Source organism: Callospermophilus lateralis, chromosome 19, assembly GCF_048772815.1.
Source record: "Callospermophilus lateralis isolate mCalLat2 chromosome 19, mCalLat2.hap1, whole genome shotgun sequence".
In the NCBI taxonomy this organism is placed as follows: Eukaryota; Metazoa; Chordata; class Mammalia; order Rodentia; family Sciuridae; genus Callospermophilus; species Callospermophilus lateralis.
The window spans coordinates 32,852,461-32,868,004 of record NC_135323.1 but is presented as its reverse complement, the minus strand read 5'-3'; the positions used below and the strand labels follow the sequence as shown (position 1 = coordinate 32,868,004).

Sequence of the window (15,544 nt, the reverse complement as noted above, 5' to 3'; positions counted from 1 at the left end):
GCCCCGGCCCCCTGCCGTTACCTTCTTCTCCTCATGGACCACGTAGTAGATGAAGAGGATGCTGTCTCGAGCCCCGTCATGCCCCGTGAACTGCTCCAGGGCCACGCGGACGTCCACCCACTTGTGGGGCTTCCAGTCACACCACCACTGCAGGGCCCCGGTCTTCACCCACACTGACTGTCACATGGGCATCCAGGACAGTAGGGACACCGTCACAGGCAGGCCTGCAGACCCCTGGCCTGTGTGGGCCCCCTACTCCCAGCACCCCTGAGCTACCTTGGGTCCCAGTCTCTGCTCCGGTGATGAGGGGCTCCTGTCCAATGCTCCCAGGCCCCACCCTCCCAGCTGGCCCTTTTCCCATCAGTGACAAGTCACGATGAGGCACTGGACCCCATCTGAGCTGCCTCTGTATGAGCCCTAGTTTTCACATAGCCAGTGGGACGGGCACTGTTAGACCATGTTCTGGATGAGGAAACTGAGGCTCAGGGAGGATCTGAGCCAGTGTCAGGGAATCAAACCTGGGATGTAAACATGGCTTGCCCTGAGCTGAGGCCCAGATTTGAATGCAGACTGGAAGCTTCTGCACAAGATGAGCCCTGGCCGGTCTCGGGCAGCTAGGTTCCTCCCTCCTCAGCCCGTCTCTGGGCCTTGCAGGGCGCTGCTCTGCCTCGGGGGCGCGTGAGCCATGCCAGGCGGGCCCCATTGAGCAGGGTATGATGCCTGCAGCTCTCTCCAGACTCATTTCAACAAAACACAAGACCCTCGGGCACTGGGGGTTCTGGGGTAGAATGCGAGGATTTGCTTCTCACCTCCCCCTGCTCCCTCCTGAGGTCCTGCATCTCTGGGCCCCAGGACCCACACAGTGCCCTGAAGGCAGTGAGGCCCCAAGGAAAGTCCTTCAGGACGGGTGAATAAAGGACTCATCTCCTGATCCTTGATCTATCCTGGAGCCTGGAAGCCAGGCTGTGTGTCCGCAATGGCACGGACAGAGCCACTGATGCTCCTCTGCCCCACATCAGGGGGGAGACTCAACAAAAGCCTGCTGAGAAGGCAGCACTGGGGACAGCCAGGCGCCCACCTGCTCCACGGCCTGCTCGTAATGCCGGAAGTTCTCCAGCTCCCGCTTGGTCCTTTCTGTGAGCTGCTGGAAGATCTGCTTCCTCCAGGCGGCGGTTTGTGCTGGCGTGATGGACAGGGACAGCGTCTGCACTGAGGGAGACAGGCCTGCAGGAGGCCACAGTGTCACCCTGCCCACAGCGAGGTAGGCAGGAGGACAGGATTGCTCCCCCGCCCCACCCCCCCCATCAGCCCTTTCTTGCTAGAAAGCTCCAGTCTCTGTAGAGTGTCCTGTGAACCCTCCTCCCACCATTTGCTCTCATGAGCAAGTTACTGTCCCCAGCCAGTATTAGGAGAGGACTGGGAGAGGGCAGGGAAGCCCGGCTGCTGGCTTCCTTCCCCTGGTCTCCCCAGTGGATCTCTGATGGCCACTGCTGAGACCCTAGGCATTCAGGCAGGACGATGGGCCTGCTCCAGCCCCGATTCATCCATGGCCCACTCCCCTCAGGTGCACCTCCTGGGACACCAGGTCCTACTGATTCGACAGGGCCCCTTACCAGACTGGACAGTGAACCACTTGAGCACGGAGCCTGCCTCCACTGCGCAGCCACCTCCTGACACCCAGGCCCATAGCAGGTGGTCATCCGCCCCATAGGGCTCCTCCAAGCCCAGGGTGAAGAGCCCCAGGGAGGCGAGGCCCGTGGGTTCAGGGAGGCCAGCAGCTGAGTGGTTGGGAGCCTTCTTGGGCTCCTTCAGGTCAATGTTAGTCCAGGGCAGCTCAGCTGGGCGCCCACTGGGACCAGGGGCCTGAGTGGGCTCCCCTCTGCCCACCACTGGGCAGGCACTCTCCACATCACACTCTGCAGTCCTGCTGGCCCCAGGGTCCAAGGCTGAGCTCTCATTGGGGTTCTGGGGATCGTCCAAAGACTCCTTAGGGACAGGCTGCTCGGGGTCCCGTCTCTCAACTTCTGCAGAAACGTCAGTGTCATGGGATGCAGAGTCACTGCTGGCCCTCACTTCATCACCAAAGAAGCAGCCAGCACTGGGGACAGAGCAGGGGAGATCATTACTCCATCGTGGGGGGTGCTATTCCACCATGACCACCTACGTGACCTCAGGAGTCACAACCTCCCTGAACTCCTGTCTCTTCCTCTGCACAATCCCTGCTTCCCAGGGAGCTGAGACACCTGGGCCTCCCCCCAGATCAATCACTTCACTGTGCCTGGAGGTGGAGATCTGGGATGAGGATCTTTTTCACTGTGTAAAACACGCCATTTTAAAGCATTCAATTCAGTGGCACTTAGTGCACTGACAATGTTGTACAACCTCATTTCTTCTGAGTTCCAGAACTTTCTCATTGCCCAAATGGACACTCTGTACCCACGAGGCAGTCACTCTATCCTCCGCTCCCTCTACCCACAACTCCTCTGGCTAACGTGTTATCATTATGGAATTGCCTGTTCTGGACATTTCATATACATTGAACCAAGGGACCAACGTGTGGCCTTTCGTGTCTGGCTTCTTTCACTGAGGACCGTGTTTTCAACGTTCATGCCTGTGGTGCCATGTGTCAGATTGCCATTTCTTTCATTGCCCAATCACTGCTGGTTGTTGGGCTAGTTCCATCTTTTGGTCACTGTGACTAATACTTCCATAAACATTCCTGTACAAACTTTTGCTTGAACACTTGTTTTCAATTTTTTTTAGCTATAAAACTAAGAGTGAATTAACTGGGTCATGTGGTCATTCTGTGTTTGACTTCTATGCCCTACCACCCCTGGGTCACCTGAGGAGGCTTGACGAGCTGCCAGAGTGGGACCGGTCACACTCTCGGGTGGCAACAATAGCCTTCCATGTCTTCCCACTGAGCTCACTGGGGGTGACGCCCTGCCGGAAGTACACAGCTCGGTCCTCACAGCTGATGCCCCAGACCTGGAACAGAGACGCTGCTCAGAGGAGTCTGATGTAGACTGGGGGTGTGCGGGGAGGACAGGTAGCCCAGGAAGCACACACCTGCAAATGCAGGCAGGAGCTGCGCCTCCCCATGGCGTGCAGCGGGAGAGTGCATGTGTGTTAGGGATGGGAAGGTTGGTGGGGTGGAGTGTGCAAAAGTCCAGTGTGTAAGAGGAGCCCCGCAGGGGTGAGGCGGGCTGAGCTCAGCAGCAAGCTCAGGGACGCAGGGCCCCAGTCCTGGCTCCTTGACCTTAGGCAGACCAGGAGCTTTGGGAGCTTTGAGTGACAAGGTCCACAGACAGTGGGGCTGTGATGGGGGTGCAAGGTCCGCCTATGACACTATCTTCAGTGTGGCCTCTGGTGGGAAGCTGATCCCCAAGAGAACTTCCATGTTCTTAGGGGTGGGGGCGGGGCAATCACCTCACAGCAAGGATCTGTGCCCTTTGAATCTTAAAAAGTACCCAAACCTAATTGTTAACAAGGAGGCCACACTGTCAGATGATACGGACAACACTCATGAGAAGCAGGGTCCAGAGTCAAAGTTGGAGGTCCATTCCAACCCCGCTTTGTGTCCAACCACCTGATCCCCCAAATATCTTTAAATGACACCTTCCAGTCTCTGGGTCACACCCCCCCCCAGCAGATCCAGGCTCACTGATCTGAGGGTCCTTAGGAAAGTAACTCCAGGACAAGCAGAGACTCCAGAACCCTGAGGGAGCCAGTCCCCGGGGCCGTCCAAGGCTGAGACTCACTGCATCAAGCGTGAGGAGCCCGTAAGTGAAAAGGATGTGAGATATGGGGCAGGAAGGGTGGGGGGACCTGGGGGCCGTGAGCACACCTGGTCGTTGAGCCCCACGTTCACCATGACCATCTCGCCAACCATCTCGATCCAGCTGGTGCCACAGGGATTGTGAGAGTTGACACCCCTTCGGAACCATACCTGGAAAAGTCCAAAATAAATAGCCTCCCTGGAGGACATGGGCAGAGGGCTTTTCCTAAGGCTCAGGAAGAACAAATGAATCATCTGACCTTTGGCTCAGGGCTCTAAATGAGCAGGGCACACAGTGAGAAAGGAGACGCTGATGCACGTCTATCCTCCCCCATCCTGCCCTGAGTCCCTGCTCTTGGCACCATCCTACCTGACCTCTGCTTCCCCTGTCCTGTAGCTTCTCATCTATTCTCTGCCCTAACATGCGGAAAAAGTCTTTTAGGAAAACTAGTTCTTTATAAATTCATTTTTAGAATAAATACCCTATTTGGGGTCTACTTTTTACTGTTATATAACATAGTCTCTTTAATGTTAACTTTTTTCATGTTGACTTGTAAAAATATACACAGTTGAGGCTAGGCACGGTGGCGCAGGCCTGTAATCCCAACAGCTCAGGAGGCCGAGACAGGAGGATCGCGAGTTCAAAGCCAGCCTCAGCAACAGCGAGGCACTAAGCAACTCAGAGAGACCCTGTCTCTAAATAAAATACAAAACAGTGGGGATGTGGCTCAGTGATTGAGTGCCCCTGAGTTCAATCCCTAGTACTCCCTCAAAAAATATAGATTGGGCTGGGGATGTGGCTCAAGCGGTAGCACACTCGCCTGGCATGCATGCGGCCCGGGTTTGATCCTCAGCACCACATACAAACAAAGATGTTGTGTCTGCCAAAAACTAAAAAATAAATATTAAAATATATATATATGCCTACAAAATTGAACTGAATTCCCCCAGGCCTACCTGGCCCCACAGCTCACCTGGTGGTCATCCTCAACCCCTACCCCGGACCAGCTGTCCCCCAGGGCTGTTCTCACCCACTATGGATGGTGGCCTGTATGGGCCCCCATCAGTCTCAGACCCTCTGGATCTTGATCTAGTAGCGCTCACATGTTCTAGAATTCCTGAGGTGGGGAGGGGAAGGGTTACATGAAAAGACCCTCAAACCCCTCTTATAAAAATTTCTGGAGAATTGGCTGCAATAGGATGCACCTGTCGTGCCAGCAACCTGGGAGGGAGGCTAGGGTAGGAGGACAGCTTGAGCCCAGGCAACACAGCAAGAGCAGCCAAAAGAAAAAAAAATACACTAGAATATCTAAAATGTCTCTTAAAGACCCAAAGAAAATGAGCAATCAAATGTTTGTCTGAAGACTGAACAAACTCTGATGTAAATGAAATTTTTGCTTTTTTTACTCTAAAGGGGACAATGTGCTGCTGTAAGAGGGTCTTGGAAGTCATGATCTGTGGAAAGTGGGGTGCTTGGGACATGCTGGGGGAACAGTGCTATACTTTTTCAGGCTGGGCGTAACCTGAGGATTGGGGGCCCTTGGCCCTGGGGATACAGACTCAGATGTGAGGGCCACCAAACTCCTGGGTGCTAGGGGATTCCCCTTGATGTGTAGTTGGAAAGAAATCATGAAAGTAATCTGAAACTGGCTAACCTTACTGGGCTTGCCACTGATAAATACAAATAAAAGCACTGGATAGAGCTCACGGGGCTCTGGCAGATCCGCTTCTGGTTATTTGAAATGCTGGGCCCCTGAAGTGATACATGTAATTGTTCTGCCTCGAAATATCCCCCGTGGGCGAGGGGAGAGATGGAGGAACATTTCAGGATGCGTCAGTTTCAACAGCAAAAATGTTCACAGTGCTTGGCTGATGCTAGATTTATGCTCAAGGGCTTGAACTCTCCTTCAACATGAAATGGCACCCCCAGCCCGCAGCATTCCCCATCTTACTTTCCGGTCTTTAGTGACAGCCCAGACCACGCCGACGCCCACGGAGATGTGCATGATCCCATTTTCAGACCCAGGAGGCTCCACTATGGACCAGAAACTTCCTATCAACCCCAAAAGAAACCCCAGGCACTTCCATCAGCCAAAACGCTGCGGAGTAAGCGCCCTCACCCCACTTCCCATTTGGGGACACAGGGCCAGTCCTGAGCTACCCACCTTTGGGGTTGTTCCTGTTGATTCCTTCCCGGACCAGGGCCTGCCCCTCCCAGAGGGTGGCCCACAGGAGGTCATGGGGCCCACAGCTGATCTGGACCACCTCCCCAGGGGTGTCCACCAAGGACCACCAGGAGCCTTCCGGGTTGGAGTGGCTGACATCCTCTCGGTACCACACCTGGAAGCGCAGAGCACGGCACTCGCATCAGCACCTCAGCACACTCACACAGGTAGCCCACGGGGACCTCTCGTGTGCCCACATATCTGATGGTATATATTTCCCTCCCAACCCTTCACTGCTGGTGAAGTTAATGACCCCAAAGTGGTGAAAAAATTTGTAAACCCTGGATTTCAGTGGCCCTGGGGGATGGGCCTGTTCTGTTCATCTGCCTGTGAGAACCCTCTACCCGGCACCCCCTACCATCCAGCCTCAGGCGTGCAGCTGGCCTGGGTATCCTGTGCCCCCTAGTGGTGATGTGCTCCCCGGACACTGGTCTCTAGGGGAAGCCAGAGTCCCAGTGGACAGCAGGAAAACCCCCCAGTTCAGTTTAAACAAAATCTACAATGCCCACTTCTTTTGCTCCTTAATCTGAACAGTTAAGACTGAGCAACTCCCGCATGTCGTCCAAACTGTTAGGTGCGCTTCATCTGGAGGAAGCTGTACACCTCTGCTGGGTCCAGGGAAGGCTGGTGACTCCTTCCAAGAGCAGTGTTCAGACTGGGATCCCAATCCCCCAACCCTGCCCACCCTGCCTTTCAACAGACCCTACAGGAAGAGGCCTGGGAAGCCCACCAGTGGTTTCAGGGTACACCTGCCTCCCTAGTTCTTCCTGGAGCCATTCTGGCTCGTGGCTGCCACTGAGGCATAAACACTGCTCTGTGGCTCCTGTCCTCCCCCCTCTTTAACATCCAAGTGGGCAGGGTCCCTGCTCCTTCACCCTGCCTGGTCTCTCGTCACCACCATTCAGCGGGGCTCAGAGGAAACACCTGTGGTTAACCTAAACTTGGGCCCAACATGACCCCAGAGGTGAGCCTGCTAAAAATACTCTGCTTTGACTGTTCCCAAGCCAGCAGGAAACTTGTGGTCAATTTGTGGTAAGAATTACTGCACAATCATAAAATATAATCTAAAATGATAAAAGAAAACGACAAGTGTTGGGTGCTTTTTGCTAGGGACCATCTGTGATACTGCTGCTGCTGGGGTGAGTTTAATTCTTTTACTTAATTTACAAACTCCCTGAGAAAAGGATCCTCTCTCTAAACATCTGTCCCCAACATCTATCCACCCACACACCCACCACCTATCTGTCCAACGATCAACTACCCATCCATCCACCTACCTAACCATGATCCATCCATCTACATGTCTTCTCCTCATCCATCCATTCATCCACCACCCCTCCACCCACCAGTCCACCCACCCATAATCCTTTCATCTACCCATCTACCATCCATCCGTCCAACTACCATCCACTCATCCACCCACCATCCATCTGCCTGCACATTACCATCTACCCACCATCCCAACTGCCCACATACCCACCCAGGCGTGATGCTCCCAGTGACTGTGGGAGGCACCACAAAGGCGATGGCAAGGGGCCCAGAATCTGCCTAAGGAGACAACATTTTTGGCACCTGAGCCCAAGATGGGCTTAGAGGACAGGCCAGGGCCAGGCATGGGATGGGGACCAGAGGTTTCTGGGAATAGTGAGACGCAAGGACCCACAGACAGGATGCACAGGAAGGGGGCCTGCCCCGGCTCCAGGGAACAGAGGTGGGAGGTCCCAAGGGCATCCCTCCTTCCTCCACCTCAGGGAGCCTCTGTCACACCCCAGGCTGGCCTCCCTGGTGCCTCCCATGCAGAACACAGAGAGGTGTGGCCTTACCTTTCCCTGCAGAGACACAGCCCAGACTGACAGTCGGCCCACGGGCTCCTCTCTAATTTCCCACCCCCCAACAGAGAGGTCATTAAAGGGGTCAGGGAGTTCCTTGGGGTCATCCTTTGAGGGGATCTGAAATGAAGAGGAGAAGCAGTGGCTGTTACTACCTGGACAGGCCCCACATAGCACCGTCCCCTGCCTGTCCCCGACTCCCAGCACATGACTTCCCTTCTCAGCTTGGCCCACAACAGCCCGACTTCAGGAAGGAGGCAGCCACAGCACTGCAGTCCCCTGGCCCTGGGTCCCCTCTTCCCTGCCCTATCTGTCACCAGGCTTAGGCCATCCCTGAATGGCACTGCTGCCCCCCATGAAAGGCAGATATGCCACGGGGTCTTGGCCCTGGCTTCCCAGTGACCCGACTGTGTGACTCTTCTCTAGAATGGGCTGGTGGCAGAACACAGCCCTGCAGGTGCAAACCCTCCAGATACCCTACTCTCCTGGCTTCTCCCAGCCCAGCGGCCAGCGGGATGGGCTGGCAGCCGTGAACGCTGAGGCCAGGCCTCTGTCCCTGAGCTGGAGGTTCCTTTGGGTTAGGAGAACAGCACTGAAGCTTCCGGTACCTCCCCTGGTGGGGGAGAGGAGGCCTGGGTGGGGGGGGCTCTGAGCTCCTGGGCTGTGGCCTGGCTTAGCTCCCTGCGTGGCCATCTCCCAGATGAAGGGATATATGGTGCAGGAGGTTCTGGAACTGGAAACAGCTCCAAGGAAGGACCCAGGGAGGGCACGGTGTCCCCTTGTGCACAGGCAGGGGTTTGGGGATGAGGCTTCCTTGACCCTCCTGCCAGGGTTCACTGTCCCCAGAACCCATGCCCACACCATGCCCAGTCAGGAGGACCTTGGCCCAGGTGTCCCGGGACTTGTATCTCCTGTACCGGATCCACTTCCGTCGCCGCACGCATGAATTCCACTTCTTGTCTCTCGTGTAGGTGGCAGGAAAGTCAATGGCATACGTCCACCCCTGGAATGCCACGGTGGGGTCTCTGTAAGGCTCGGGGGGAAGTAATCTGAAGAGCCAGGGAAGGTGGGGAGGGAGAGGAGGGAGCAGAACCTGAAGCAGGACACCCCACACAAGCAGGGGTCAGACACCACTGGGAAGAGCAGGGCTATGGGGACAGGCTGGGACCAACCATCCTTCCCCCAGGGGCAGCCACGGTGGGTACTGAGTTCACCTACCCCTTTTTCGGTGGGTTCCCCTCCAAAATTCTCATCCACGTACCAGTCTGACTCCCACTCCCAGTGTGGCGAGGGTAGCGCCACCCCATCCAGCGGCCGGTGTTGGAGCCCACTCACATCACTCCACTGCCAGCGGTCACTTGGCAGGAGCTTCTCGCAGAAGCCACCCATGGGGTTCCAACGCTGAGGCCAGAGAAACAGAGATGGCCTTAGGCCGGAGCCTGCCAGGAGGGGACCCAGGTGGGCAGGGCCCCTCTAGGTCCAACAGGTCCCTCCCCAGCACCCCCCCCTTATCTCCGGCAAGGAAGGTTAGTGAAAGGTGTGCACTGGGACTCGGGAATCAAGGACCTCCTGCCCCTCTATCAAAAGTCAGTGTGTCAAGTTGGGCATGGTGGCGCATGCCTATCATCCCAGCAGCTGGGGAGGCTGAGACAGGAGGATCACGAGTTCAAAGCCAGTCTTAGCAACAGCAAGGTACTAAGCAACTCAGTGAGACCCTGTCTCTAAATAAAATACAAAGCAGGGCTGGGGGTATGGCTCAGTGGCCAAATGCCCCTGAGTTCAATCCCCAGTACCCTCCAAAGAAAGTCAGTGCATGAGGGTCAGGCGTGGTAGCACATGCCTGTAATCCTAGCAACTCAGGAGGCCAAGGCAGGAAGATCCCAAGTTCAAAGCCAGCCACGGCAACTTAACAAAACACTAAGCAACTCAGTGAGACCCTATCTCTAAATAAAATACAAAGAAAGGCTGGGAGGTAGCTTAGTAGTAAAATGTCCCTGGGTTAAAACCCAGGTACCAAAAAAAAAAAAAAGTCAGTGCATCAGCATGGCCCCACTGGAGAGAACCCACCCACAGCCACAGCCACAGCACTCCAAGAGGAAGGAAATAAAAGGCACGAGCCAGCCCGGCTCCAGTGGTTCTCAACACTGCTAGAGCCCACCCTCCTGCAGACCCAGTCTGTTCTGGCAAAGACAACAGGAGCTTCAGCCCCACCAGCTCCCAATATGTGGATTTTAAGTACAATGAGGAAAACAAATACGGGGACTGGTGGGGAGGCTGGGGCCTCTGTCTCTTCTTTGGTTCATTTTAATCGATGACCCAGGAATCCGACCACCTTAGCTACGGCCCTCCACGGGCCACTACCTGATTCTCATAGGCCTCCTCTCGGCAGCGGATGGGGACATCGTTGGCGCACATGTACAAGTAGACCTGGTTGTCGCAGGCAATGCCCCAGCAACACTGCGTGGCCGCGCTGACCCGCTTGAACTCCAGCTGGGCATCCTTGCACAGTTCCCAGTACTGGCCGGCCGTGGACAGAGTGTACACTCTCCCAAAGAGGTCCACCGCCCATAGCACTGAGGTGGGCATGGTGTCAGCGGCTGGAGGAAAACCGGTGGCAAAAGAGAGAGTGTCAGTGTCCTGGTCCCCAGCCCAGGCAGGACCTGGGAGCCCTCAACAGTCGGCCTCGTGCCGCAGATGGCTCCATGAGGCGCAGGGAGGAGTCGGTGTTCACCCCACAGATCAGAAGCAGAGCCCCGCTTCCAGCGTGGACCGGCTTTTTCTTTCTTTGCCTTTTCTTCCTTTTCATTATGAGGATTTTTTTTTTTTCAAACAGACAGAAAAGTATAGGAAAAAAAATATGTAATATCCATGTGCGTACGTCCCCAAATCAAGTCCCTTTCCAGTTCTGTTACAGTCTCTTCAGAAACTATATTCTTTCAAAAGAATAAATGAAGTGTATAGATTTGGTGGAATCCTGTCCTCCCCTGAGCTGCTCTCACTGTGACACTCCTATCTGGGTTTGGTGAAGGGCGTCCACACAGCCTGGCTATCCCAACCAGAGCTGTGCGGGGCCCTCAACAACGTCATCATCCGTCCTGTGCCTGTATCGTCTGACTGAATTCTCACAAGGTAAGAAGGTCACTATGTTCCTACTCTTCCGCCAGAATTCAGGTCCTGGGTCCATCACTTTCTAGTGGCATCGAAAGCTAACATGTCCATGCCTGGACTTGCCAATGTTTAGGTCAGTGCTAATGGGTAGGGGCCAGGTGACTCTGTGAACTCTAGGACCCAAAGGTCCTCTCTTACCCTCCTTTTCTTCCTTTCTTCTTCTGCCACTCTCCACCCCTTTCCTCTCTTTCTTTTTTTTTTTTTAAAGGAGGAAAGATGTTTTGGCTCATGGTTTCAGAAGTGCAGTCCACTTAGAAGAAGTGATGGCCACTCAGAAGTTGGCCATGTCCATAGCTCTGGGCCCCAGGTGAGACAGAAATCATGGTGGAAGGGTGTGGCAGAAGAAAGCAGCACAGAATAAGACAGCCAGGAAGCAGAGAGCTCTGTTTGGGGTGGCCAAGATCTGCCACTGACTGTCCCCCAACCCCTTGGCTGCTGCTCCTGGGGGTAATTCCTGGAGTTCTAGCTTCTGACAGGAGCAGACTTCCTCCTATCACAGGGCCACAGAGCCAGAGCAGTGCAGCCAAACACAGCAGTGAGGGGCTGAGGCCTGAGGGTTGTAGGGAGTCACCACAAAGGGCCCTGTCTGACTGGGTGGCTCCCAGATCCAACCAGGGAACACTGTCCTCAGGCCAGGAGAGAGAAAAGCCAAAGACAAGCTTACCTCCCACAGGGTTTGGTAACTGGAGCTATCAGGAGACAGGTTTATTTAGGTGGTCAAGGCTGGGCCCTGCTGTCCTACCCCTGCAGCATGCCAGAGGCACCCCCATTGTAGAGATGCCTGGAGACAGGACATGCTGAAACAGGAGCATCTGCCGTGGGCAACACAGGCTCTTCTGGAACACAGTGGGTCTGACAAACATGAAGAAGAGTGAGGACTGAGAAGGAAGTCAAGGAGGGGATATGGAACAGGAAATGGGAGGCAGAACAGAAGCCAAGTTCCTGGAAACACCCATGACAGGAAGTAGATGCAGAGCTCAGGAAAGGGACTGATCAGCCTTGCGAAGCAAGCCTGGGGAGACAGAGCTGACCCACAGAACTGCCGACCTCCTCAAGCCCAGGGGTGCCAATGTCTGCCAGACACACAGACAAATCAGAACACCAGCCCTCTGGAGCCAGCTGAAAACTGTGTTGGTGTCCAGGTGCCTGAGTCAGGACCCTGGTGGCCCTAGGCCACCTCACCCTTCCTCCTTGGTCAGGCAGGAAGGTTCTCTCTGATACCTTTACAATGACTAAGAAAAGTGTTCAGAACTGCCTGGACCCAGATGGCCAGGATTCGGGTCCTCACTCCATTACTTTCTAGTACCATAAAAGTTACCTAACCTGCCTGCAACTTGATTTGCTAATGCAGAAAAGTCAGAAAGGAATAGTGACCTACTTACCTTGTGAGAATTAAATACAGGCACAGCGTGGATGATCAACATCGTTCAGTGCCCAGCAAGAACTCAACAGTGTTACTGATATTATTTTATTATTTGGCATTTACTACCACAAACTGCCACTTATCTCTCATCTCATTTAAAAAATAAAAAAAAAAAATCAAGTTCCTTTCCAGTGGGCCTGAGCCTTGGGCCTCTTCTCTTCCTCTTATCAGCACTCTAGAGGGTGGGTGTTCAACCGTTTAATGATAAACGCCTCCACCTACCTCCAATATAGACCACCAACTCCCAGAACCTAGACAGAACTACTGCAGGAAAGCAAAGTACTTAAAAAGTAAAGTCACAGCTGAGCACAGTGGCTCCTGCCTATATTCCCAGTGTTTCGGGAGGCTGAGGCAGGAGGATCACAAGTTCAAAGCCAACCTCAGCAACTGAGTGAGACAGTGTCTCAAAATAAAAAATAAAAAGGGCTGGGGATGTGGCTCAGTGGTTAAGCGCCTATGGGTTCAATTCCTGGTACCGTAAATAAATAAATAGTAAGGTCACAATTGGTGGGCAGAGATGCAATAGAGCAAGTAAAGGGTCAACAGTATAATGAATAAGATGTGGGTATAGGGACATTCACTGTTTAATTCTTTCAATTTGGCTATATATTTGAAAATCTTCATCATAAAATGTTGGTAAAAAGTTTATTTTAAAACTGTCAGTTTCAGCTGTGTGCAGCACATGCCTGTTATCTAGCGGCTTGGGAAGCTGACACAGGAGAGCAGAATCTCGAGTTCAAAGCCAGCCTCAGTAATTGCAAGGCACTAAGCAATTCAGTGAGACCCTGTCTCTAAATAAAATACAAAACAGGGATGGGGATGTGGTTCAGTGGTCAAGTACCCCTGAGCTCAATCCCCAGTACCAAAAAAAAAAAGTCAGATTCAGTGTGTACAATTATTATGCGCCAATAAAAAAATTTTAAAAATAAACAAAATAGTAAGAGGGAAATGGAAAAAAAATGTCAGTTTCTATGGTGTCATTTTAATACAATTTTGTTTGCAAAGATAGCTCACAATTCAACATGTAAGCAACCAGCCAAGTCAGACTGAGTCTGCAGGTGAAGCTCAAAGAACAGAGACTATAACTTGTGTTTGATACACTTTCCTTTAGATAAATGACTAAGCAGTAATTTCCTTCCAGGCATAATTGAACCTTCTGGGCAGTTAATGGAAGAATACTTAGCTGCAGATAAAAGAAAGAGTGGGGGTTGTGTTTACAAACTCCCTTCAAAATGGAGACCCAGACAGCAGTCACTACCCAGTTAAAGGTGACATGGGGTAAATATCCTTGGTCAGCCACACCTCCTTTCTGCCTCTGTCAATTGTTTCTAGCACCCCCAACTCCTCACATGCTACTTTCTGGCTGTGAGATGCCCAGGCAACCTGTCCTGAGTCATGGGGTCCTTGAAGGGGATTTGGAGCATTGTTACCATTCTGAAATCCTGGGGCATCTTTGTTTTGTAGAAGTGGAGTGATGGAGTGCATATCTACCCAAGAAGCAGCCTTCAACTCACCAAGAACTACAAAATGAATTTGAGCTAGACCTTCAGTCAGTCTGCACCCTCAAAGCCATCTGCTTTTCTGTCTCAGTTTATACACAAGTCGCTTCAGAGACCCAAAAGTACCCAAGGCAATTGGGGGTAGAAGTGATCGAAGAAGGGACACAAAACAAGAAAGATCGCCATGCATTCACCTCTTCTGAAGCTGCCTTAGGAGCCTTCCTGAAGAGTTTCCTGCTTATTTTTCTCTGTTAAACTGACACTCTAACCTGGTGCGTACTGGGCTACCAATGCAGTTTGCTGGTTGCCAAGCGCAGAGACTGTTCAAAAGTGATATTAGGGTCCAAAAAAGTGGGAGGAAGCGACAGAACTCTCATTGTTCCTGAAGAACAGGGTCCACCCAGCACCACCAGGCAGGTGGTGCCCTGAGTCGGACTGGCTTTCATCCCATTTCCTGCATTTAAACGACAGGTGGTCCCCTGCACTGCCACCAGGAGCATATGTCGGGAAGCAGGGCCCTGACCATCTGCCCAGTTAATCCCATCACAAGCAGATTTGCTCCCACCGCTGCCCAGGGAGAAGGTTAGACAGGCCCCTAGAAGCTCCATTCTCTAAAACAGCGAGGCTCCAGCGATCTTTTTCTCGAATCACTCCAGTCCAAAGACCGGAGTGGGGGCGTCCTCTGAAACTGCCCCTCGGCTGGCACCTCGGCATTCCCGAATTCCCCGCGCCCGGGACAGGGCGGCGCCCTCCAGGTGTGCAGGAAAGAGCACAGGTACATCCCTCCCTCCCCTTCAAGGGTCCAGGCAAACGCAGCCGATGCGGGGTCACCCCGGCCCGACTTTCCCCGAGGGGCCGGGACTCGAGGGCCCACGACCCTGCGCCGCTGCGCTTACCTGGGCCGGCGCCCGGCCAGGGGAGGGTTGCAGTGGATGCTCCGCGGCTGGGCTAGCGGGTCGGACCTGCCCAGGCCGCAGACGAGAGGGCGGGCCGGAAGCGGCGGCCAGGCCCGCACTCATTGGCCAATCTCGCCATGACGCACCGGCCCAGGAGCGCGCTATTGGCTGCTGCGCGCAGCCTGGAGCCGGTTTAGGGGTCGGAGGGTCGCGCGCTCTCTGTCTTCCGGGGTCGCGGCGGGTCGGTGCGGCCGGAGTCCACTCTAGCAAGCTCCAGGTCTACACCCGTGGGGGCAGACCGCCCGCCGCTTCCCCTGACCCTGCGGCAGGAGCGGAGCAGGCTGTGTGGACGCGGGGCCCGCAGGCGAGGAGAGGGGGCGGGCCAGGAGCGAGTCTGGGCGCACCCGCCGCAGGCACCGGAGGAGCGCCGGCGTGTGGGCGCCGCGCCCGAGGGAGGAGGAGGAGGCTGGCAGCCGGTGACTGCGTGGGTGCCATCGAGCAGAAATGGAGCCCTCGAGCACACAGACCAAAGGCTTTGCGCTGCAGGAGAGGAATCCTGAAAACGTGACCTTGGGACTATAGCATGTGGTGGTGTCAACATTAGGTCACTGAATTGCTCAAACTGTTTCCAGTGACATTCTAACTAAAGCTAACATAGTTAATAATGTTAACATGTGAGTGCTTCCTCTCCACAACCCCAAAAAAGGTAGGTGTTGTTCCCATTTT

The 15,544-nt window shown here is 54.1% G+C and overlaps 1 protein-coding gene across 2 annotated transcripts in view; it reads right to left on the bottom strand.

The window, feature by feature from the left end:
• The window catches only part of Tecpr1 (tectonin beta-propeller repeat containing 1), a 28,985-nt gene extending 13,663 nt beyond the window's left edge, over nt 1-15,322 (bottom strand). Inside the window, exons 1-12 of one of the 2 annotated variants that reach the window (XM_076840477.1) lie at nt 14,819-14,910; nt 10,194-10,429; nt 9,051-9,233; nt 8,713-8,835; nt 7,827-7,952; nt 5,944-6,118; nt 5,731-5,831; nt 3,848-3,949; nt 2,843-2,988; nt 1,614-2,098; nt 1,079-1,224; nt 22-177 (exon numbers count right to left, since the gene is read on the bottom strand). In XM_076840477.1, the coding sequence (XP_076696592.1) occupies nt 22-177; nt 1,079-1,224; nt 1,614-2,098; nt 2,843-2,988; nt 3,848-3,949; nt 5,731-5,831; nt 5,944-6,118; nt 7,827-7,952; nt 8,713-8,835; nt 9,051-9,233; nt 10,194-10,418 (1,968 nt within the window). In that variant the 5' untranslated portion in view covers nt 10,419-10,429; nt 14,819-14,910. Of the gene's footprint in view, nt 1-21; nt 178-1,078; nt 1,225-1,613; nt 2,099-2,842; nt 2,989-3,847; nt 3,950-5,730; nt 5,832-5,943; nt 6,119-7,826; nt 7,953-8,712; nt 8,836-9,050; nt 9,234-10,193; nt 10,430-14,818 lie in introns of both variants that reach the window. The other variant, XM_076840478.1, reaches the window with a different exon arrangement.
• Between the last annotated feature and the right edge of the window lie 222 nt (nt 15,323-15,544).